We start from the raw sequence: 25,027 nt of genomic DNA, 5'->3' as shown, positions 1-25,027 counted from the left end.
ATTTTAGTGTGAAGGTGTAGCATATTTTCCCTTTTAAATTTTTAACTGTTGTCTTCATTATCCAGTCATATTGTATTAACACTTTATTAAACAAAATAAAAATTGGTTTAAGGAAAAGCTAATCTTATCTTATCAACACAAATCATACACATTAACAATTAATAACATTTTTATAACATTTAAACATTTTTTAAGCCTTAGTGAAAGCATTATGATCCAGAGAATAAACAATGTAATCATGTTACTGCTTTAACTGAAGCCAGGGATCAGAAAACCTACTTTAAGGCTTTGTATTTGTATTTGCAATGCAACTATAGTTGACAAAAACCAAAAATGGCTAACACATACTAAGCAAAGTTTGTAGCAAACTTAAGTATTATATACTGCTCACTGTTCTTGAGCAAATGCCAGTGGAGCTCCACGGTGCTGGGCAGTGAGCACAGGGCCCACTACAGGACGTGGGGCCCTCAGGCCACCTTCATGAAGTCTGTTCCTGATTGTTTGGGTAGAGACATTCACACCAGTGGCCCTCTGGAGGTCATTCTGTAGGGCACGAGCAGTGCTCAGCCTGTTCCTCCTTGCACAAAGGAGCATGTATCGGTCCTGCTGAGGGGTTGAGGACCTTCTATGGCCCTGTCCAGCTCTCCCAGAATAACCAGCAGTCTCCTGAAATCTCCTCCATGTTCTGGAGATTGTGCTGGGAGACACATTAAACCTTCTTGCTGCAGCACGTGTGGATGTGCCATCCTGGAGAAGTTGGACAACCTGTGCAACTTCTGTAGGGTTAAGGAATCTCCTCATACTGCCAGTAGAGATAATTATCAAGCCAAAATCAGCACGAGTGGAAAACCAGCCAAAAAAGATCAAGAGGGAGAAACTTGAAATGAGCTCCACATGTAACACCAGTCCTGTTTGGAGGGTTTTCTAATTGTTGCCACTGAAGTGCACCTGTTGTTAATTCATGAACACCAATACAGCTGAAATTGATTAACGAGGCCCTTAGCTGATTAACCAACCAGAATATTATCAGACAGGTTTAATTCAATTCATGCCAGGCCCAATAAAAAAAGTGATCCTTTAATTTTGGTGAGCAGTATATATATATATGTGTATGTATATATATATATATATATATATATGTACGTGTGTGTATGTGTATATGTATATATACAGTATATATATATATAGTAGATCTTTTGGAGCTTGCCATCTCAAAAGTAGCTCGCATGCAAAAAAGTGTTGTCACCCCTGCTCTAGATCATATTATATTATTATTATAACCATTGAGGGCCCAATATTATCTTGCTAGAGTTAAACAACTCATTATTTATAAAATATTAGTTATTTTAATGAGTTTTTTCCTACTCGAAAGTACAACGACTCGATTCCTGAGGCTCCACCTGGCGCTGTGTGTGGCTGCCACCCATTTCATGACATCATCCTAGAGCTTTCCTTTTTTCGTTTTTCCCATCTTAAAGGAGCCCCACGTAACAGACACCTGTTGAAGACAGGACACAACTGGAAGATATACGGTATTCTGTATCTAAAATGAAAGTTTTGCTGATCATCACTAGCTCAGTCAGAGCAGACTCTTCCTGGAGGGGGGGTTCACATTATGCTGACGTCAGTAAGATATGAACCGCTCGTTTTCGTGGGTATGAGAGGGGCTGCTGCAGACAGTGCAGGTTTTTAAAGGATTACTCTTAAATGCATGAACTGATCCATTTGGGGTTCTTTATGGAGAGAAATGAACAGTAGAATGCACTTAAAACCACAAAACATAGAACTTTCATGGTATGGCCCATTCAAACACTAAACACATTAAGTCTGTCCTCCACAGACGTACTTGATTTGTTTATCGTTAAATACACCAGATTGTAGCCGAGAGGTGTGCTTTATTCTAATCTGTTAGAATCCAAGCCTGTCTATGGTTTTGAAAAGTTAATTTCTACCATTTATAGTGCACAACAATTTAAAACAAAGCAGTATTTTTTTCTCTTTTAGATTAAATTGTTTTTTTGCATGGTATTATATTAGGCATTATTGTATTGAAAAATGTCCTTGTTACATTGCTATTTAAGTTAAGTCTTAACATTTGTTCTGACCACTGAAATACACTTTCTTTATGGCCGACTGAAAAAACTAATAGTGTTTGTACTACCTGTTGTTCAATTTATTTATAGGTAAAACTAGTTCTGCAAAATTGTTGGGATACATAAAAGCCATACATTCTTATTTTATTCTTCCAATTTTTTTACCTCAAGTATTTAAATAAACATTGGTTGATTATCGGTATTGGCTGCAAGATGTCGAATAATATTGGTATCAATGTTAAAAAGTCATTATCGTTCATCATTAATTTTCAGAGAACCTTGATGAGCATTTCCATGATTTTAAAGTATTAAGTACAGAAGAAAAGTGTGTTACAACAGAAATGAACCGCTGCTAACCTTTTGGTTTTCAAAGCTCTTATGGAGCTACAGATGGATGTATTTTTGTTATTTCATCATGTATTAGGTTTTAATTGACTCAATAGGAGTAAATTATTAAATACATGGTTTTGAAAATTAATGTTTTTGGACGTATTTACTTGTCAATTGTATTTTTTAAACTATTGTATCAAGTTAAGGTATTGGATAAAAGAAAATTATGAAAAAGCAACCCTTATTTGGATAGTTGTAGTGTTAATTTAGCTCAGTTTAGTGAGTCAAGAAGTAACTGTTTATTTAACCCAGATTAGTGAGTTATGAAGGGAATCTGAATCGATGTTAATCTAACAAATTTATTGAGTTAAAACAAGTGACTCTGACTCAGTGTTAAATAATTTAACTTTTTTGAGTTTAACTCCGTTAGTTAGGTTAACTCCGTAAAGTGTGGATATAAACCCTGAAAAAGTGTTGAAATTACTCCTAGGGAGTTGAATCAACACTTCACCTTTTGCTGCATTGTCCGATATGACCCCAATGGGGACTGTTGGCAGGAAGTGCAGCAGTTATTATACAGGGAGAAGAACATGGGGACAGACAGACAGCTCTGGCGGGGGTTTGGTGCCGTCTCTGAGATGGTCTTTCCCAGCCTCACGTGCTGCCTGGGATCTGTCAGGAGATTTGTGATGCATCTGCGCAGCGGGTCAGGAATGTCACGTAGCATGTAGTCATGTAGCTTTTCTTGAAGCAGACCAGGAATAACTGTGTTAAATGCTGAGCTAAAGTCCACAAACAGGATCATAACATTTGATGCTGGAGAATCCAGATGCTGCTACATGAAGCAAGGTGCCAAGTTCAGTGCATCATCCATGGATCTGGTGGTCCTGTCAGCAAACTGCTACGGGTCAAGGAGTAGCGCTGTGAAGGTCTTCAGATGGGGCAGGACCAGACCACATAACATCAGTGCCACTGGCTTGCAGTCATTAGGTCCTTTGATCTGAGACTTCTTGGTGACAGAACAATGGTGAAGAATTTAAACCAGGCTGGCACATAGAATGTCCAAAAGAAATTCTTTTAAGGGCCATAAAATTAACTAGATGGCACATAAACTGTATGTGCCATCTAGTTAAAATAGGTGTTAAATATGTCCATCAGGACTGGGTTCAGCTGCCCGGCACAGTGCCTGAAAGTGGTTGGAGAGATACCATCAGGCCTTGGAGCTTTGTGGGGGGCTCAGTCGTCTAAAGGAAAGGTGCATTCACACAAAACATTTGCGGTCACTGACGATGTCATTTGCCCGAAGCAGAGTTTTCCAGATTGGCAGATGTGACGTGACAACCTCTCAAACTTTAGGTATTTAAATCTTGTCTGAGCCGCCCAGTTTGTACCTCGCTGCTGAAATCCGGCTGGTGCCAGACTGTCACGCCTCACCATTTGCTCAAATCGCGCCGCAGGGCTTAAGATTGCCTCATGTCGTGTCTGTACCAGTGAACTTTTAGCTGTCTGTGCACATCCTACATATGAATTGAGAGGGCTGGGGTAAGGAAGGGTGACTTTGTTCTGCTCTCTGCTATTCAGAGTGGGGGAAGGGTGGGGCGATAGTCCAAGTGTAACAGGCGCTGAGACTGGGAGGGTAACAAGGGCTGAATGGCTGAATGTTCGAAATGAGAGTAGTGGAAGCTTCTCTGCTAGACAGCAACGATTAGGTGAGTTGGGGGCTTTAGGCTTGTAGTTTGTAATTGTCCTTAGCCCTTTCCACGCGGTTGCTGCAGAGGCATTGGTAGTGCTAGTGTATTTTAGTTGTATTAGATTTTGTAAATGACTTGTTCAATTCTGCTGCAGAAGTATAGATTTGTATCTCATGTGAGTTGTTGTGTTCACAGGGAGAGAAGGGGGACCAGGGCTGGAGGGGGCTGTATGGAGACATCGGGACTCCTGGCTTGATAAAGGTAAAGATCTGATGTTTGTGCTTGTGTGTGTAACCCTTTGGAATCTAGGGCCTATAAATCAGTTTTTGTCTACTTTTGAATTTACATCTGTATTTCCCATTTTAAAGACTACTTACATGGATATTTGGTGTCTTTGTATTCAGCACAAACTCATATGACACTACCTTATTACCATAAAATCATGCAAAACACGGAAAATTCTGTCTGGAAAAATTGTACGACTGCACACCAAAAGCGTAAAACTGCACACCAGCCCATCACAGCAGCACCATTGGATGATGACACTGCATGGGACTCATCTCTGACTGGGATGAATCGGCCTTCAGAGATGAAGTGGAGCGGCTGTTGATGTTCAACCATCAACCTCCTCCTCAACACATCTAAAACCAAAGAACTGGTAATTGACATCAGGAAGAAGGTGGACATTCTGCCACTATTCATCCTTGGGGATTACATTGAGAGGGTGACAGACTTCGCTTCCTGGGAGTTCACATCGAGGAGAGCTTAACACGGAATACAAACACCACTGAGCTGCTGAAAAAGGCCCAGCAGAGACTATTTCCTGAAGTTACTCAGGAAAAATAACATCAACCAAAGACTGCTGTTGACCTTTTACCGTGCCACTGTGGAAATAGCGTATACTTGTATAGCCCTTTCTACCCTCCTTCGAAGGCCCAAAGCGTTCACAGTCATAGACCCATTCACCCATTCACACACTGGTGGTGGCTCTGCTGCCGAACACTGGCGCCAACCTCCCACCAGAGGAAATATGGGGTTAGTCGTCTTGCCCAAGGACACTTCGACACATGGGCGGGCAAGGCAGGAATCGGAATCGCAATCTTCTATTATCAATTTTAAATACACATGTAAATATACATTTCAGCATGTAAACATGGGCTGTCAGCATTCACAATGACTTGCAAAGATCAGGCTTAACGAGTCTGACCTCAAGAGATGTGCTTACCTGTGTGTTAAAAACGGAACTATTGTGGATCATGGATGAAGAAATGATCTCAGCACTAATATTTGTGTTTTGTTTTAACAGGGAAGTAAAGGACTTGCTGGACTGAGGGTAAGTGATGTTTGCGCTTAATTCCTCAGTCTTAATCCTGCTGGTTCCCACTCTTCTACCATTCAGTAATGCCCTTTATATTGAGGGCTCATGTACCCAGATGAGCCCTCACACAGCCAAAACAAACTCACACAACGCAAAAGTGCAAATGTGTGTGTATGTATGAACGCTGCAGTCACAACCACATAAGGATGTATATGAGTGTACACATATTCTTTAGTTATAGTTATTGGTTTATAATAATTGGTTGTTTTAAGTTTTTGTACCTTCCCGATGTGGTTAACCCTTCCACTCTCCTTAGATTGTTTACATTATTCCCGCGTTGACCCTCCTGGCGGGGTGGGGGGGCTGCTCCTGTGGCTGGGCTGGGGCCTGTACTCTCTGTGTTCCTGTGCCTTCCTGCTCTTGGGTGTGGGGGGCCTCTGCGGCGGCCCCGCGTGCCCCGGTCTGGATGTTTGGCGGGATTGCCTGGCGGGTGGTTTCTCTCTGCGGCTCCATGGCGGGTGTTGGGGGGTCCTGGTTGCTGCTGCCCCGGCGGGGGGTTTTGGTGTGGGGATGGCCGGGCGCTCTCCCCCTGAGTACATTCCATCACCATCCACCTCAGCGAAACATAAACACTCACCTGAGCACAGGTATCAGCTCACCTTAGCACTAACCGTTTGTGTGACAGAATGAAAGTCTTTATCTGAATGGGTTTGTATGATGGAGTGTGTGAGCTGCTGTTACATTATATTTAGTTTAAATGTGGAGACTATTTTGGCCAACAAGTGTGTGTGTAACTAAAGAGTGTGTGTGTAGACAGGCCCCGCCCACTCTAGTTTGCCCAACACTAGAGGATCTCAGCCCGCATCTCTTTGCTCAGCTGTTGGACAGGACAAGTTTAAAAAAAAAAAAAAAAAAAGAGGCAAAGTTTTTTTTTTAAAGGATTTTGGAGATGAATTTGAAATTTGATCAAGGACGGAAATTAATTAGATCTGTTTAATCTAAGCCAGGTTTTTTGAAAATCGGGGTTACAGCTGCTATTTTGAGACCGGTTGGGACAATGCCAGAGGTGAGAGAGGTTTGAATGATATTTGGTAATGAGACAAAAAATACAAGTGAGAACAGACTTAACCAAGGATGTAAGTAGAGGGTCAAGTTGACAGGATAACATTTTTTGATAAGTTTAAAGATTTGATTAACTGAGGGTAGGTCAAAAGATGAAAATAGTGAGTTTGGAGCAAATAAGACCGGGGTAGGTCAATTTAGTCCTGTAGTAGGAATAAGTTGCTGGTGGATAAGTTCAATTTTGGAGGTGAAGAATAATGCTAGGCTGTTCCAGAATTCTGTCGTGTAGAGGTGTGTGTGTGGTGGTGGGGATTTTGTAACGTGACAGAAGAAAGAAGAGGGCCTTAGAGTTTCCTTCATTTGAGTTAATCAGACCAGAGTAGTACTGGCTTTGACAGTGGAGATACATTCTTAATAACAGAGAAGGTGATTAGAGTACATTTGTTTGGGAACAGTGGGACAGTTTTTTTTTTTTTGGTTGTCTTTCAAGTTGACAACTTTTTGCTTTTAATACCAAAATTGTCCAGACAGGATAATACATCTTTGTAAAGGTTATCACTGCTTTCGTCCACATGAATGTTAAACTCCCCAAGGAGCATAAAGTTAGATGAGCGTAGAGAGAGTTCTGTTCAAAAAGTCTGTTATAAAGTCCTTATTTGGCTTAGGTGATCTGTATAGAGTTGGAATTATAGTTAGAGTTGATCCAGTCAGTTGGCAAACTGCAGCTTGGAACAATTAATAGGCAAGTACAGTCAGTGGTGCAGTCTTCCGGGTCTTGCGGTGAATTATCTCGAGTCCCCCCCCCCCGTGGCCGTTGACGTCGGGTTGCGCAATGTAAACAAAACCTGCAGGAGTCGTGTCGTTCAGGGGGGAAAAGTCATTTGGCTGCTGCCATGTCTCGATAAGGTTAGGCATATAAAGTGCAGCTCATGGCCAATGAGGAGATCCTGGATGAGATGTCCCTTGCTCATGAGTGAGCGGATGTTTAGAAGACCAAAGTTGGTAAGTAGGATGGTGGGAAGAGGACCAAAAGGACTTGATGGAGCTGGAGTCATCATGCACAAATATACGACGTGACCCCCGGTGATGTATCTCCGCTGGGGTACGTATAGGATATCCGGGTGGTTGAGCAGTGCTGGTGGTGGTGGATCATGAGGAGAGGATTGAAGTTCAGCAAGCTCAACTGGATAGTACTGGATCAGAGTTGTAGATACAAGATTCAAGATTACTTTATTAATCCCACAGCGGGAAATTCTTGTTTTTCAGTACAACCCTGAACAAACAGTTCAAGGTTCACTGCGGATGCAGCCAACTGAATTAGCGCCCCTTAATTATAGGTGCTGAGCTAAGGACAGGACAGTCCAGGAAAGTATAATCCATGAGATGTTAATCCACATTGTTGACGATGATGGCAGCAACTGTATTGGAGAGGGAGCAGAAAGGCTCATCGCAGAGATAAGCAGCACAAATCCAGGTGTCAGTTGTGAAAGGATGTTGAATCTACTGAGTGACTGCAGTGGCAGAGTCCATGAAAGTTTTGAAGTCTTAAATGACTTAGTAAAGCAGGAAAACAACAGTTTTAGCTGTGTCCAGGGAGCAGCAGCAGCCAGACGGGCCAGCGTTTACTCGACCTGGTCACACCTGTCCTCAAGTCTTAACAGTAGTAAACAGGAAGGGCATCCCCTGTGAGGCATATCACCATCTGCAGGGGTTCCATCTCAGTTGTCCAGTATGCAACACAAGCTAAATGTTCAAACTGAGCCTTGCATGCTTCCCAGTCGACTTTGAAGTCATATCTAAATGTTTTCATCGATGAGGGAGGGGAATCATGTGACTAAACTAGTCTCCGTACCGTTCCCTCTTGAAGCTTCTTGAATCGCTGGCCCTTTATAGTGACTGGGTCACTATAACGTCTTTCCACAGAATGGGGGCCGCTTCCATTCGGCGCCCTTGTTAACCTATAGTGTGAATCACATCAGACGCGAAGCGCCACGATCCTCTACAACCGGCTCTGCGGCAATCGTTTTGGCATCTGGTCTATTTTTTCAAGCGAGCTGCGAGCGAACCGCATCAATCCTGGCAGAAAGTTAAACCAAGACACACGAGAAAATCCGATCAATTTTCAAATTATAACCAGTTTTTTACAATAACACAATGTTATTGACAAATTGTCATATTTTTGCACCTTAATAGACTGTAGAAAGGAAAATACAGTATTCTCCCCTTACTCACGAGGGTTAGGGACAGGAGACCTCCACGAATACGCTGAATCTGTGAATATGAAGAATGTCTGTAACCCATCCATACTCCTGAAACACACTTCAGATAATGCTTTGGAAACATTTATTAAATAAAACTGCAGTATTGCTCAACATAAAAAAGAGATGTTTTTTTATCCTGAACAACAGAATTCAAACTTTTCATGAGGACTGTCACTGTCTCTCTGTGCCTTAAAAAAGCGCGTGCTTCCTCTTTCATCAGTTAAGTGTGAGAGGACATCTTTATCCAGAATTTTCCGGTTTCATCCATACTCTATTTATGTTTTGTTTAATATTTTTTGAAGCTTTAAAAAAAAAAAAGCAATGCTTGGTAAGCTCAATTTCAATTTTGTTTATTTAAAAGGGACAGGACAAAAAAAAAAACATTGTTACACTTTCAAATGTAACCGATGCCATGTCCACCGGCCATCTAGCTAAGAGCTAATTTAATCTTAATTTAAGCTTTAATCTTTTTATTCGTCCTTTTTTTTAATTTCTTTTTTACTTATTCAAAACGGGTCTGTCACTGAAACAGTGACTCGAAAAACTGCGAGTCTGGTGATCTGTTGCACCCCTAATTTTAAATCTAAGAACAATGTCCGTCTCTGTTTGTAAACGTCTTCTTGGTTTCGTCTTTTTTTTATCAATTTTTCAGGGGGAGAAAGGCTTTAAAGGCAGCGTTGGCCTCAGTGGTGAGAAGGTGAGGAGCTTCTGTCTGTTGTACTAGTTTTTTTGATGAACTGCATTTTAGCCAGTGTGTGAGCCCCGTGTGTGTCTGCAGGGGAAGCGTGGGACCCCGGGGGAGCCAGGAGAGAAGGTACAGCACAAGTCACTTTCAAACAAACTGAATTCCATGGATACAGTGGCTGCAACAGGAAAAGTTTTTCACTGTTTCAGGGCCACCCAGGTCAGCAAGGAAATACAGGGCAGAAGGGGGGAATGGGACCCAGAGGAGACATGGGACCAAGAGGAAGCATGGTATGCTCAAGAATACCACATTTCTGCAGAAGACCTTATTGTCGAATCAAAGCTTAATTTCACAAAGTGTTTGTGCAGATTAAGAATCATTTTGTCAAGTTTGTTCAAGTTTGATCGTTGTGACTACAGAATCTACTTACTTTTCTAATCTAATCTTACTTTTTAAATTCATTCTCATAACTGCCATGAAAGCCAAACTCAAGAGTGACAAAGCCCACTTACCAACCACTTGCTGGTGGTATTAGTTATTAGATTTTAACATGATAAACAAAAAAACAAGTCCATAACCACTGGACATGCCAGGATTATTGCACATACAGCCAGTTTTCAGGTTCTGCACATGAGGACGAAATGGAACGTCAAGGAAAAAAAAATATATTACTATAAAACGTATTTTATAAGAGTTTTAGTGTGTAAAAACAGATTTTTATTTGTGTGCAGGGATTGAGGGGGTCTCATGGACACACAGGACTGCTAGGTAATCCCGGTCCAGCAGGACCACCAGGTTTACCTGGAGAGCCTGGTCTTCCTGGACAAGGTATGTGAAATTAAAAGTTTTAGTCACATGCACCAGTCTGGGGATTTACCTGCATGGATGCTGTGGGTTTCTGGGCTGTCTGGGTCTGTGAAGGGTTGTAGAGACCCCTCTGAACAGGAGCGCAGTGCTGTAATGGTGTTTTAACAAGACCAACATCCGCAGTCACCTAAGCAGCATGATTCGATGTTTCCTGTCCATCCACCTGTGCAACAATGTTTGTGCGATCTCACAGAAAAGGGATTAACTCGAAAATTTTACATGTCAAGAAAATAATACTGACTTTGAAGGGGTGGGGGGGGTTACACATTTTGGAAAGATGGGTGTGTGTTAAGTGCGGTGGTCTTGATTAAGTGACTGTGTTTCAGTGTACATCCTGCCAGGCCTTCAAGGAGACCCGGGGAGCCAGGGAGCTTCAGCGGACACGTGCAGCTGCGCACAGGTTCAGAGACAAAAGGGTGAAGACCTCGAGGTAAGAGACAATATCAGCGGCTTCTCTTTTCAGCTCTGCTAAGACCTCTGTCATGTAAAGCAATAACCATATCTTCTGTAGATCTTCATTGCAGATGGAGAGAAGGATATGAGGAAGCTGCGGATTGAGAACACGCTGGTGTTGCGTACCGACAGAAGAGCACTGTACCTCTTCGCTGAGTCCCAGTGGATCAACGTGCTGGTAGCCTCTGCAGCATATAGAAACATGGGTCTTGAAGAAGAAACCAAGATATAAGTCACAGGTATGAACCACAAGAATGATCCTGCTCCCCCCAGGTGTTGTTGTTCAGTTGACTCTCAAATAACGATAAGAAATTATTAAAATCATATTAACTTATGTCAAGCAGGGAGGCATTGTTCCCCATTTTTAGATTCTTTGGTATGACTTGATCTGGACTTTTACTCACAACCTCAATCTGGGCCAAGAGTGTCTGCCTCAGGAGAAGGTAGAGGAGAACAATCCTCAACCTCCACAGAAAGTTCTGTGGTGCAAATGGTATCACTTCACTCTGTATTAGTCTACATATTAAAGACCCAGCATACATCGCCTCAAGCTAACCTCACTGTCACTGTCAATCATAGATCCAAACCATGTCTCCCCCCATAGCCCACCCCTCCTTCTGCATTTTGCATTTTTCAATGCTAGCCGGAACAGATGAGGGTTTAGTGCATGTGCAGCAGAGCTGTTGATGGAAAGAAGATCATTCATTCAAACAGAGTCTGTCCAAGACAGTTTGATTGATTTAAAAGGAGAAATACTCGGAAATGAAAAAACTAAATGATTTCTTATTACATTTGTTCTCTTTCAGGAGAAAAATGAGACAAAGACATGTTTTAAAACTCAAACAGATTTTTATCAGAGGGGGACTTTTAAATCTTAGATACTGTATTATCTTCTTAAATTTCAATAATAACTATTTTAAAATACAAAATTGGATTCCTCATGCTTGGACACATGTTTTGATACATAAAACTTGCAAATAGGAATATTTAATCAAACTCTAGCTCAAATAAGTTGAGACCATGTCAAATGGCAGCCATTTTGTTTTCCAACCTGAATGGCATACTTTTTTTGGAAAAAGTAGGTTCTGGAGCATATATGAACCAAATTTGGTGCTAGTCCCATCAAGTGAAAGATTGTTCAGATATAATGACTTAAGTTGCTCCACTATTAAAACCACTAAAACCACTGAGCTAATAGTGTTTCTGGGGCGGTCAACAACCTCCGACGTGGTCTAACCTGCTCAGACCTACCTGTCTCAGTCTCCAGTCTGTGACCTTTACAAACCCTTAGTAAGGATTCCGTGGAAGGTATATATCTGGTCGACCCTTACCTGGACAATCCTGTGGCTCTTCCACCGGCCCACAGCAGGGCTAATTCAGTCCTTTGTCTCAGAGTGTCTCTGGCTCCACCGCCTCTGCCCTTCTTCCACACAGACTCTCCACTCCCGCATCGCCAGAGGTATGTCCACTGCAGCACCTGCCGGCACTTCCAGGACAACTCATCCAATTCAGTCTGCTACCACTCGTCGCCCTCCCTGCTTCACTGGCCATCAGCCACCCTAGGTTGGCGGGTGTGGCCAGTTTCAAAACTCTGCAATAGTTACCTTCAGTCTCATCACTTGGCAGCATCCAAATGACGTTCACAAATAAAAGACTCCACAGAATGAAGAGCATGTTGCAGGGCATCACCCACTGCACAAAACGTCTGCATTGACAGGGTCATCTTGAAACAATGCAGGAGAGAGGTTCAGTGTCTTTTTCCCAGTCACTTCTCTTGCTGTTTATTTTATGTATTATTTTATGTCTCTTTCTAAGCTTGACTTTCCATTTTACCTATCTATTGTTTGTATTTCTGATTAATAGGCAATCAGAATCAGAATTTCTCCTGATGGTGGTGAATAAGGTTCTTACTGACTGTCATTTTTTGGTTTTCAGAAGACAACCCCTCAGATCAGAAATGAGGAGGAAGAAAAGATCAGATCACCTCAATCCCCTTCTTTTCTCTGTGTTTGCCCCCAGAGCGCCGAAGGGACTGAATGGACGCTTCAACATCAGACTTGGCAGCCCCAGACATCCATCGTCCAGCTGCTCTCTTGCCATTTTCCCAGATTTCATGCATGTTCATCTTTGAACATCTGTTTTCCTCAGAGGAGTGAGCATATGATCTACCAGTATAAAACCTCAGGTACTCCTGTCCTGTGGGGTTTTGAAGCCAAGAAATTACACTTTCACCTCAATAAAAACTGTAACAACATCAAAGCAGTTGCATTTTTTTCTGATCATGTATTTGAGACACTAGGGAAGTCTTGCAAATTGCAGAAAAATCCCATGAAGTCATGAGGCTAAGGCTGGGTTAATACAATTGATTATACCATGGTCCAGGTGAATACTCGATTCTGATTGCTGGGTGTGGATTAAAAGTGATAATGCACACCTGAAATAAAAGTTCCGGTCACACAGCCCAAATGTTCTGTATCACTGCGCAGCTTTCTTTAAAACAAACTTTTGTGTCATCATCTGGACAAAAACAAGCAGTAAGAGTTGAAATTTCTCTCTGAACTGATGCTTTATTAAACCTATCCTCTGTAGTTGAGTTCTGTGCCGTTTTGCCATGTCAGTGACAACAAGCCGCATCACGTATTAAATAGTCCAATTTTTGTGAAAAAAGCAATGTAGACTGAAGAAATAACAAGTATAAATCACTAAATATGAATTAAATATTTATTTCTTTTGTAAGTAACCATGGTGTAAGCGGGATAATGCCAGACAAAGTGCGCATTATAAGAAATTAACACGCTTTACGTTGGACGGTTCAGACTTCAACGTGGTGCGTTAATTTCCAATAATGCACACTTCATTGGGTATTATCCCTAATTACGTCATTACAAAACTGTAGTTGTTGCCAGGAAGACTTAAAAAAATCATATTTATTTATTTATTAAAGATGCATTATTTTTGTCTGAATTAGACTTTAATTAACAGTATCTGAAGTACTGATAGAATCTTTCCAAAACAGCATTTCTGTTCCATCTTGGTCGTCATGGTTACAGTCTGGAGTTTCCTACATTTATGGTTTAAGTAGAATGGACTGTTTTCCTGTTGGACTTCTGTCTCTCCCACCTCATGGATTGCATCCCATGATGCATTTCTGTCACTTCCCAAAGAATGGAAACATTCAAGGAGGGGTCACAGCAGGACAAACAGCCCAACCTTCATCTTCTCCAGCCAGACAGCTGTTTTCCAGTGGAAGGTCAAACCAAAGCAGGAGCTGCTTATCAGCTGCTCTGTACGTTTTGCTATTTGTGTGTCTCAAAACTACGTGTCTTTGATTCCTGTGTCCTGAACTCCCTCAGTTCTGCAGACTCATTCTGACTCAAATGATAAAACGTTTAATTGACAGATTAAACGGCTCACTCATGATTGATGACATTAGTTCTTCTAAAAACATGGCTCAGACCGACTTGGACCAATCACTATCGACAGGTCACAAAATGGCAGCAGACGATCGGGAAGCCACGGTGACGGCTTTGGCCTGATTTTGTGAGGACCGGAGGGAAGGCATTTTCCTCGTTTTGTCCAGTGAAATAATATACCGTATTTCCCGGACTATAAGTCTGGGATTTTTTCACAGATTGATCAGGGGTGCGACTTATACTCAAGAGCGACTTATTTGTGATTTTCTTTAAAGACATAAATACACTCAAATATTTGTTATTTTCTCCACTAACAACCGGTTGCCTTTTAGAGGTTGTTTCCCACTAACAACCACTAAAGGGCGCTGTAGGTTTGTGTGTCAGTATTTGCTGCTGTCAGCTGACAGAAACAGAGAAGTTCTAATCAAAACAAAACAAACATTGATCAGAATTTGATCGTTCTCCTCATGGACTTTATGATGATTTTCTTATTTTCATCAAGACATTATTATTACTGTTTTTATTTTTCTACTAAGGCTGGACAGCAAGACATCAAACTGGGTTATAAACAAGAGCAGCTAAACACAGTCATTCAGATGCAGCTCCTGCAGGCTAGAAGGTAACTATCAGCGTAAGAAAAAGAAAAAGACTGAAAAACCCAGACATGGAGACGTGATAATAGATGATTTGTGGTGCTCTTTAAAATAAATAATCTTAACCTGTCAACATCATCCGTACCGAGTATTTGAAACAAGATATACCAGGTAATTGTCATGAGTCTCTACTCATAACTGATTACCTGGTTCAGGTGTGTCCAGCCAATAAGAACATGCCAGAGCAGGGTATATTGGAAAACATGCAGGAAGGCGGCACTCGAGGACCAGGGGCCCGTTCCAAGAAGCAGGTTTTGTTGGAACTCTGAGTTCGTGAACTCCAAATTCACCAAAACTCTGAGTTTTCGGTTCCAGAAAGAGAGATAACTCAAACCCGGGAAAGTGGTCTAAACCAAGCCCGTTCCAAGAAGCGGGTTAGGATGAACTCAGAATCAATCACTATGGTAACTGAGTCTGTGAACGAAACCTGGTCGGTAGCAGGTTTTCTTCAGGAAACTTAGAGTTCTCTGCGGTCTCCGCCCCTTTTTAAAGTGAAAGATGTTCAAATATGAGTTCCTCATGAACATTTAGAGAACATTCACATTAGAGACGTCACGTTTTCACCACGCAGAAACCAGAATGACATGTTCATTCATAGAGGATCATGTAGAGAGGAGGCTGATTAATCCAGAGGAAATGTTATTTACGTCGGTAGAGGATTTGGAGGACACGAGTCGACTGACTGCAGTTTCCCAATTCATTTTTATTTCAGCGATATTATAAATAGTGAGTTTTTCCAGGGACTCGCTATTAAAAAATACAGTTTTCTTTTCCTCATTTTAAACCCTTAACAATAGAAATGATTGAATGTCAAACACTGGGAAAGGTTTTGAACTCATCTACCGTCCATCACTTGTGTCAAACATTAGCTCGGTCGTCAGCAATGCTGTTTCCCACTGCGGAGTTTGCGAGTTCGATTCCTGGTTACAGAAAGTGTTTTTATGCTTAAAAAAAGAATTCGGCGAATATTTTTTAAGTATTGAGAATTAAAATTAAATAAATGCTTTTTTAAACATATGCAGCTACAGTTTCTTTTTAGCGTGCAGTGATATCCGTGTGTGTGGGGGGGTCCTGGTCATTCATGTGATTACGAAGATTACTGGTTAAATTAGTAACAGATCAAAAACCATTCCTTACTCAACAAGAGACAAAATAACTTTCCTGACATTATTTATTCATTATTAGGAATGATTCAAATAACTGCAGATATTTTCTCTCTGTTCTACCGCTGCAGCTGTGTTGCTTTTCTTGCAGAAAATGTTCTCCTATAGTCTGCATATGCTTGAAGGAACTTATCAATTTCCGCTGCCGGAAGTACAAAACTGAGGCGTTTGTTCCCGTTGCCATGGTGAATCGTGCTGCCTTTGCTCCATTGATCAGGGCTTTTAATGATCGCGACGCTCGCACCTGATTCTGGTTCTGACAACTTCAAGTTGATTGATTCAAACATTTTCAGCTGTTCTGAAACCGAAAACCCTGAGTTTGAGAATTTAGAGTCCAGTGACTCTAAGTTCAGGTTTGAACTCTAAATTTGTTGAACCTGCTTCTTGAAACGGGCCCCAGGGTTCCCTAACCCTGAGATATACAGTCAAAGCCTCCATCATGTAGCGATGAGGCTAAAAGATAGCTTTTCCACACGCAATGGGAGTGTCTAGTTTCTGAACACATTTTTGGACAAACATTGAGCATTAAATTTGGCTCGCGTCAAAAGAGGCAGCGGACTCAAGTTTGATGCATGAATCGTGTTTGGTGTCAAATGCAACGTTACGTCAGTGTTGTTGAATTTGTTCATAAATGTTGGAGTTTTCTCTTAATCCTTCTGCTCTCTTTGGGTCCAGATGACTCCAACCACATACTGATGTGTGATTCCTTCCATGACAAATGTGGACAAAGGTGGACAGGATTTTATGTCTGCCATGGACATTAATGAAACTCAAACATCAATGATAAAAAATAGTTCAGCGCACTGTCTTGTGGGGTCCAGATGACCCAACTTTTAATGTAAACAAGCTAAGGAGAGCAGAAGGGTTACTAGTGCGACTTATACTCCAGAGCGACTTATAGTCCAGAAAATACGGTACATCAATGGTCTTAGCCCATAGGTCGGCAACCTTTAACAGTAAAAGAGCCATTTGGGCTCGTTTTCTACTGATAAAAACCTTGAAGGAGCCGCATAGTCCTACTTTAGCAATTAGGAACTTGGATTTGTATTCATGACCATCTTCCTTTTTTAACAAATATGAATGATGTCTATTTTTTGGCATGAACAAAGTATAAAAAGAAACTAGCATTTCTCAAAATGGAATATTTTAAACGTTTTTACCTTTTACCTTTAGTAGATGCCAAATTAATGAAAATGCTAGCTCGCTGTCCAATTACTAGCTGAATTCCAAATTAGCACAAGATTCCTCAGTAAATTAAATTAGCCAAAAATGTTAGCATGTTGCTAAAATAAAAGCTAAAAACTGAATTAGCCTAAAAAGTAAAGTAGATAGAAAATTAGCCAAAAATGTTAGCATATTGGTAAAATATTAGCTTAACTCTAAGTTAGCATAAAAAAATTTAATTTGAGGCCAAATTAGCCAGAAAAAAAGCTAGTTCATTGCTCAATTACTAGCTGAACTCTTAAATGGCCTAAAATTCCTAAGTAAACTAAATTACTCAATAAAGTTAGCCTTATTCTAAAATAGAAGCTAAATTCTAAATTACTCCAGAAAAACGTCAGTATATAACAAATTAGCTGAAAACATCTGCATGTTGCTAACTTATTAGCTAAACCCCAAATTAGCATAAAATTAATCAGTAAACTAAATTCGTAAAAAATTTTTGTCTGTTTCTAAAATACCTCGCCTTCGCCCATCAGCAGCCAGGTTAGGCTCCGGCACCCCCGCGACCCCGAAAGGGACAAAGCGGTCAAGAAGATGAATGAATGTGTCTAAAATAGAAGATAAACTTTAAATTAGCCTAAAAACCCCAGTAGATAACAAATCAGCCAAAAACGTTAGCATGTTAGCATGAAGTGGTTTTCAGGCACTTGGCCCCACATGCTAAAGGAACAACTGTGACCCATCTGAGAGGAGGTAAGGCTCATCACCACTGTCACCATGACAACCCCCTTACTCTACCTGGGCAGAGATGGGATCCATTGAAAACCAATTGGATGCTCTACCTTGTCTTATAGGTGTATGACTGTAACATTATCATATCAGCACACAGAGGTCCCCGTGGGGTAAAACCTCCACAGAAGGAAACACATTCTCCATGATGAACTTCAGGAGTTGAGCTATCACATTAAATTCACTGGAGCAGTTAGCATTTTGGGAGCAGCTGAGCAGGACTGGGGGGTACGGGATATCCTTTGTTTCTCTGCAGCCCAAATTTGGTCGGGTGATATGTGGGAGTTCGATACCCAGTGTAATGCCCCTGTCATGTCCCACGATGAAAAGAAGTCTTATCACCAAGAAAATCTCAAATTTCAACAGAAACTGGATGAATTACGCAAACATAAAGTAATGTTGTTCACGGTTCGGCTTATCTTGTCAGCGGTCGCTACAGCAAATCACTGATTTACACAGGTGCTACTAGAATTTGTTCACTGCATGGGCTGGAAAAAAAACCCGGGTTTCCTCCGTGTCAGTCCTACACCCAGCCAACTGAGCTACCCAAACGTAATCTGAATATTGTGAGGTGAAAAACAAACCCACAGTTCACATGAACTCAACTTTCTCTACAGAAAAGACAAAACATTTTTCAATATTAAATAACTTTATATTAAAACAAACAAAAGTTCAATTTTCCATTACTGCCCCAACCCCCCATATTCATTTCTATACAAAGCATTGTTCTTTACTCCCACCAACACTGTTTTCCAGCAATAGACCCTTTTTACTGGACGTCAGACAAAATGGTTACATCGCCACTACTGTGTAAGGTTTCTTCCGGTTTACGGATATAGACCAGCAAAGCTAACAACTGAACGCTGGGGGAGTAAGAAAATATGGATTCAGAGAAATATCGTGATACTTTATTAAGCGATCCTTGAATTTAAAATGCTGCCAAGGGGATATTTAATTAATCATAAGCAAGTTTCCCACTTAAAGGGCCTATATTGTGCTATCTTATTGGGTCCAGAAGTAAGACGGTCTTAAAGGAACCCGGCCACTATTAGAGACCGGCGTCTAACAGGAACAAATACCTGTTAGACGGGGCTGCTATTACAGACGGGACACGACTGGAAGATATACAGTACTGTGTATTTGTTAGCTCTGCTGAGAGTGTGCATCTGTGTTAGCCTGGGGGCAGGGCTGGCAGCGTAGACTCTTCCTGGAAGGGGCTGTTCTCACTGGTCTAGTCACTTCCTGAGGACCTGCTCCTGTTTGTGTGTTGGGAGAGTCTGGTGCTCAGAGCACAGCTTCTTATAGGATTGTTCAGAAACGTATAAGTGGACCAAAATACCGATTAGGGGTTGTGTATGGTGACAAATGAATGTCATAATACACAAACCCTCAAAAAGTTACTTATGCATGGTATGGGCCCTTTAAAGCCTGACATCTAGTGGCAGCACAGCACACCGAGCCTCTTTGAGGAGCTCTACACCACACCATAACATCAAGATCTCGGTGTGAACTCATGAGAAGGTGGTTGTCGTTACATAGACAAATGAGACATGTACAACTCTGTTTTAACTAAGGATGAGTACTGAATCGAAAAGCTGTGCCAAGTTGGTACTGGAACCATATAAAAATGTGGATTTGTGGCTCATGTAGGGACAAATGAAAGAAGATGCCCCAGACGCAGAGTATCTCTGCGTAGAGCTTTAGTCAAATCACTGAAGAAGTGCAAGTGCAAATCAGACCAAAAAAGAAAACAAAAATGATTAAATTACCAAAAAAAAAAAAAGCAGCATGAAGTTGTCTGGTTAAAATCAAGTTGTATATGAGATACAGTCGCACTGCTTAATGTTCTGATCATTACATAAAAGGTATCTTACATTTTTATTTACGCAAAAAGTGTATTGACATTCAGATAAAGTTTTTTCTAAGTGATAATTTAAAAAAATAGTGAAATATTGTCTCTGGGACTGAATGGAATATATATCGTGATAAGCATTATATCATCAAACATGTATCATAACGTGACACGTGTATTGTGATACATATCGTATCGCCAGGCTCTCGCCAATACACACCCCACCTGAACGCTGTTTAACACCATTTTAACCAAATATTACAAGGTAACCTTACCAATTTTTATGGTATGTAGACATTTTTACAACATTTATTTCATAAATGTCCAACCCAACTGCTTTCATTTTCCAAACTTAGATAGTTCAGAAATAAACATTAAAATGTCAGTAATCCTGCCTGCAGAATCCTGCACAGCTGCTTCCTCAAATGCAGATGGACGATACTAAACGAGTCTTTCTTACAACCCAGCAGAGGTGGGAAAAAATCATTGCACTGCAAGTCAAAAGTAATGTCAAGTCCTGAAGTCCTGAATCAAAAGAGAGCAAGTCCAAGTTGAGTCCCAAGTCAAGGTCCAACTGAATGTTTTAAACCTTTTTCAACAACAGAGTAATTATTTACACAGATCATGTGTGCTTTTAATAACTGCATCATTTATCAACATGTTGCAACCGTATTAGGTAAATTGCCTCAAGCATCCCGTCTTCAAAAATCTAAAATGATTTCTCTTTGACAAAAACCCAGTTTACTGGATTTGTAATTGTGGTAACAGGGAGATGGAGGAGAACCAGAGTAAAGTCTGGATATTAAGTCCCTAGCTATTAATTGTGTTTCATAGTTTATATCAGCCTCTTTCTATACACATACCAGATGCATATTGGACTGGGGAAGAATGTCAAATTTTTACCTCATGCTGCTTTATTTCACGATTACCCCAGCGAACATTTTGATGTGGGCTGCCCAGCGGAGCTCGCCACCCAAAGGTAAACCATATGGAAATATTCGCTTCGACACTTGCAGAAAACTACACTTGACTCATCTTGCCACTTATAATGATTTTTTTCCCCCTGCACCAAGTCTCACTGCAGTCCTGCTGTTCACAAAATCACTGGAAACAAGTAAGACAAGTTAGGTGTGTCTTGTATTAAAGTAACACGCGTTACTGCTGCATTGTTTTCTAACGTTGACCCCTTTGCTTTGGCTCATAACTGTGTCTGATCTGCGGGAAAATAAGAGTAAAAAATATCAAATTAATTGGAAACCATTTAAAAATTTGAAGGAAATAACTATCCACACGTAATTTCTTAAAATAAGTGTGGCCAGTGATGAACTTTTTTCTTGACCGCCCTTATTTTGAAAGCTAAAAATATGTGGCGTAATAGTCGCAGTTAAAATATTCGCTGTGCCCCCCGGTAAACATCCTAGTTTGTACAATTACCCCTTCAAAATAACCCCAAAAACAACTACATTTAGCCTGGGATGTAATGCATGCGAACATTCAACAATGTGCATCTTAGCCACATGTATTACATGTGCCTGAATGTCCATCAGTTTTCATGCTTTGTTGCATTTAAATACAAACCGTTAGAACAGTATCTGCTCAAATGAAAGGTGGATAGTTTCAATAGAACCTCCAACATAGGAGGACGTGATAAATTTGTTTTTTTAATTGTGAACAATCTGGGAGTGGAAAACAAATACAGTTAGGTAGGACATTTATGAAATAAATATTGTAGACATTTTCCGTTACGATTGCTAGGTTTACCTTCTATTATTGACAGAATTGTGTTAAACGGCGTTCACCTGTCAGGTTTACTAGTCTATACCCGTAAACTGGAAGTCACTTCACACAGTGGCGGCGATATTGCTGTTTAGTCTGACGTGGCCGTGAAAAGGGTCTGTGGTCCTTCATTGTTGAGTGCAGTACCTGTTCTTCTGCAGCCAATGTTTCTGCTGCTGTTGTCTTTGTTTCAATGCAAAGCTGCACAGAAGTGAAAAAAGCTTGAAGAGGATTTTATATATATATATATATATATATATAAACCTTCATGTCCGATTAAACTTGTATGGTGGGAGTAATGAGGCTAACATTAACAGTCCACCTGGATTAAGGATACACAGTTTGCTACTTGCTTGGGATCAGGGTGGGTATCTGAGGATAATGAACCAGGACAAAACAAAGAAACCCAATTAGGCCAGCCTGCTCATGCCACTGTCCTCAACCTCTACCACTCACTGGTCAGTTTGGTGCTTTGGTCCCGTTTTGGAGGGGCAGGGGGTGGGCCTCGACGCAGTGTTGCATAGCCTGAGATGTTGGCGTGTTTGGTGGAGTGGGAGCGCGTCTGGTGGCGGGACAGAGTGTGGGAGTGTTCTCGGAGCGCCTGCTGCTGATGCAGGAGCTCAGGGGGGGGAGGCGGGAGCAGGGCCATGTCGTCCATGGTGCCCACAGGCTCCATCTTAGAGGAGGAGATCAGGTGGGAGGAGGTCAGAGAGCCATGGCGAGACACTGATTTCCTCTTCAGCGTGCGGTTCAGGTCTTCTAGGAAGTGAGGTTTGAAAGCAAGAGACCCAGACCCGGCAGATTTTGGCGAAGTTGGTGGTACTGGGGTTGAGGAGGAGTAGGAAGACAGTGAGGGGGGTGGAGTCTGAGACATAGCTGGAGGGGCGAGAGGCAGTGAGGTGGAGAGGTCTTTGTGAGCTGGGTTGCTGGCACGCCGATTTAGTGTGGGGGGAGGAACAGAGCCCTTTTTCAGTGAGCCTTGTTTCCATGATGATGATGAAGAAGAAAGCACATTTGCAGACTGCGGGGTCTGCTGCGCCTGAGGTTGGGGGTTCACCACAGCCACCTTTAGAGGGTGGTGGAACTCTGACGGATTGGGTGGAGGAGGGAAAAGCTCAGAATCTGGAGGAGGAGGGGGGAAGTAGTCAGGAGAGGAGTCCACATGTGGGAGGTGCGAGGGTGGAGGCGGGGGCGGAGGGGTTGAGAAGTCGGCGGGCTGGTGCTGTTGGCCCGTCTGAAGCCCCTGCAGTGCCAGAGGCAGGTTGGATAAGTTGAGCTTCCCAGGTTTGGGGAGCGGGGCGGGGAGGGAGTCTTTGGAGGGAGAGCAGGTGGTTGAGGAAGAGCTTGACAAAGTCCCTGTGGGAGGGGCTTGTCCAAACATGTTGACCAGACTCTCCACCTTCTTGGGTCTCTCATCCGGAGCATCTCTGATGGAGGAGGCTCTCTGTGGTGCTGGAGGAGGCCCCCGCTTGGTGGAACCCATCGAGGAGGTGGAAGGGGACTTCTTGATGGGAGAAGCTGTCTTAGAGGAGGAGGGAGGAGAGAATTCCGTCAGCGAGCTGTCAGGCGGCGGCGGCGGGAACTCAGGGGATTGTGGAGCCACAACACCCCCTGGCTGCCACTTTGGCTTTGCCTTAACTGCTGGGGGGCTTTGGGGGGTGGAGCTGCTGGAGGAAGGTACAGAGGAAGAGTTTCCCGGGAACTGATTGACAATCTGCTTCACCAAAGAGGAGGTGGCTGCTGAGATTGAAATAGGCAGGGAGGATGACGGCGGAGAGACAGCCAAGTTTTTGGAGGAGAGGCTGTGCTGCTTGGGCAGGGTGGGAGGCGGCTGATTTGGGGAGTGACCCGTGGAGAAACTCTGCTGCTTCTTAACCGGCCCGTGGCCCATTTGTGAGAAGGTTGGAGACACCGGGGAGAGAGCAATGGGCAGAGAGGAGGGCCCGGACGGTTTGGGAAATGCACAGGTGAAGGTTTTAGGAGGGGCAGGGGGAGGTGCACTGGGGGACATTGGTTGTAGAACTGGCAGAGACGTAGGAGGAGAGAATTCTGCTGCTGGGGAAGTAGAGTGCTCAGAAGCTGCGGGGTTGAAGTCGTATACCATGTTAGGAAACTTCTGAGACAGAAACTGCTGCAGGCCAGAGTTGGAGAGCTGTGGACAGGAGTTAGGCGGAGGTTCTGCTGAGGTGGGAGGGGGCAGCCTGTTATCCTCAATGCTTTCTGGTGGAGGTGGGAGGTAGAACAATTCGGGTACCTCCTCCTCCTCCTCCTTGGGTGTTGCTGGAGGGACAGCAGAGGGGCTCGGTGGACCAAACTTTAGGGCGGCCATAGCTGAGCCTGGAGCCGGCATGGTGGGTGGAGGGAGAGGAGGAGGAGGAGACGGAGAGGAGGTGCAGTAAGCAGCAGGCAGAGTGTTGTAGCTGGGTTTGGCGGGCTGCGTGGGGACAGGCGCAGAGGCGGCAAAGCCCCCGGATGGCATCATGGACTGATTCTGGGTCTGCAGGCGAGCCAGTGTGCTGTACTTCACATAGGGGGGGGCAGGGCCTGATTGATGGGACAGGTCTGCAGTGGGGGGAGGGGGCAGAGGAGGTGAGGGGGGGCAGGAGTCCTCAGACCGCACAAGACTGTCGGTGAGGCTGCTTCGTGAAGGTGAAGTTGAAGGCTGGGGGAAAGGAGTGGGAATCTGCACAGGGATCGGCCTGCTGATGGTGTCGATCTTCATCTGCAGGTATGATTGGAAAAGATCAAACAAAAAGGAATATTAATCAGACTAAGAGTTTTACACAGAAAAAAGGAAAACAAGATGCAGAATTTCAAGAGTGCAGTTATACACAGCAACCGTTAGTTAGTCATCTTTCAACAGCAGACATGCAGTGACTCGATCAACAGAGGAGGCTTCACACATGAACCGTGGATCAGCACACATGTGCGGATCACCTGTGATTGTCTGGTCTGGAGTCTCTATTTCTGCTGCTGCATTCAGATGGTAACATCAACAACATGATGGATCATCCTGCCTTGTATCAACGGTTCAGGCTGGTGGTGGTGGTGTCATGGTGTGAGTATATTTTCTTAGAATACTTTGGACCCCTCAGTACCAACTGATCATGGTTCCAACCCCACAGTCTACCTGAGTATTGTTCTGACCATGTCCATCCCTTTATGACCACAGAGTTCCATCTTCTGATGCTACTTCCAGCAGGATAAGACTCCATGTCATAAACTGGAATCATCTCAGACTGGTTTCTAGAACAATGAATTCACTGGACTCTAATGACCTCCACAGTCACCAGAACCCAATAGAACCTTTGGGATGTGGTGGATCAGGAGATTATCATCATGGATGCTCAGTTAACAAATCTGCAGCAGCTGTGATGCTGTCATGTTAATACGGACCAAACTCTGAGGAATGTTTCTAGAACATTGTTGATTCTATGCCACCATGGATTTAGGCAGT

At 42.7% G+C, this 25,027-nt stretch overlaps 2 protein-coding genes across 7 annotated transcripts in view; one reads left to right on the top strand and one right to left on the bottom strand.

Annotated features, from left to right (window-relative positions):
- LOC112137985 (collagen alpha-1(X) chain) overlaps positions 1-13,043 on the top strand; it is a 102,194-nt gene extending 89,151 nt beyond the window's left edge. Inside the window, exons 7-15 of one of the 2 annotated variants that reach the window (XM_024260531.2) lie at positions 4,310-4,375; positions 5,421-5,447; positions 9,408-9,452; positions 9,534-9,569; positions 9,650-9,730; positions 10,172-10,268; positions 10,634-10,737; positions 10,819-10,999; positions 12,780-13,043. In XM_024260531.2, coding sequence (XP_024116299.1) covers positions 4,310-4,375; positions 5,421-5,447; positions 9,408-9,452; positions 9,534-9,569; positions 9,650-9,730; positions 10,172-10,268; positions 10,634-10,737; positions 10,819-10,992 — 630 coding nt within the window. In that variant the 3' untranslated portion in view covers positions 10,993-10,999; positions 12,780-13,043. The remainder of the gene's footprint in view (positions 1-4,309; positions 4,376-5,420; positions 5,448-9,407; positions 9,453-9,533; positions 9,570-9,649; positions 9,731-10,171; positions 10,269-10,633; positions 10,738-10,818; positions 11,000-12,779) is intronic. The other variant, XM_024260532.2, reaches the window with a different exon arrangement.
- A 5,529-nt stretch (positions 13,044-18,572) lies between these two features.
- Positions 18,573-25,027, bottom strand: part of LOC112137933 (ras-associated and pleckstrin homology domains-containing protein 1) — a 40,699-nt gene continuing 34,244 nt past the window's right edge. For all 5 annotated transcript variants that reach the window (XM_024260444.2, XM_036209827.1, XM_036209826.1 and 2 more), the window contains one exon: positions 18,573-24,292. In XM_024260444.2, the coding sequence (XP_024116212.1) occupies positions 22,016-24,292 (2,277 nt within the window). In that variant the 3' untranslated portion in view covers positions 18,573-22,015. The remainder of the gene's footprint in view (positions 24,293-25,027) is intronic.

This window comes from Oryzias melastigma, linkage group LG21 (assembly GCF_002922805.2).
Source record: "Oryzias melastigma strain HK-1 linkage group LG21, ASM292280v2, whole genome shotgun sequence".
NCBI lineage: Eukaryota > Metazoa > Chordata > Actinopteri > Beloniformes > Adrianichthyidae > Oryzias > Oryzias melastigma.
The sequence above is the reverse complement of the archived record's forward strand: the minus strand, read 5'-3'. Positions and strand labels throughout refer to the sequence as shown.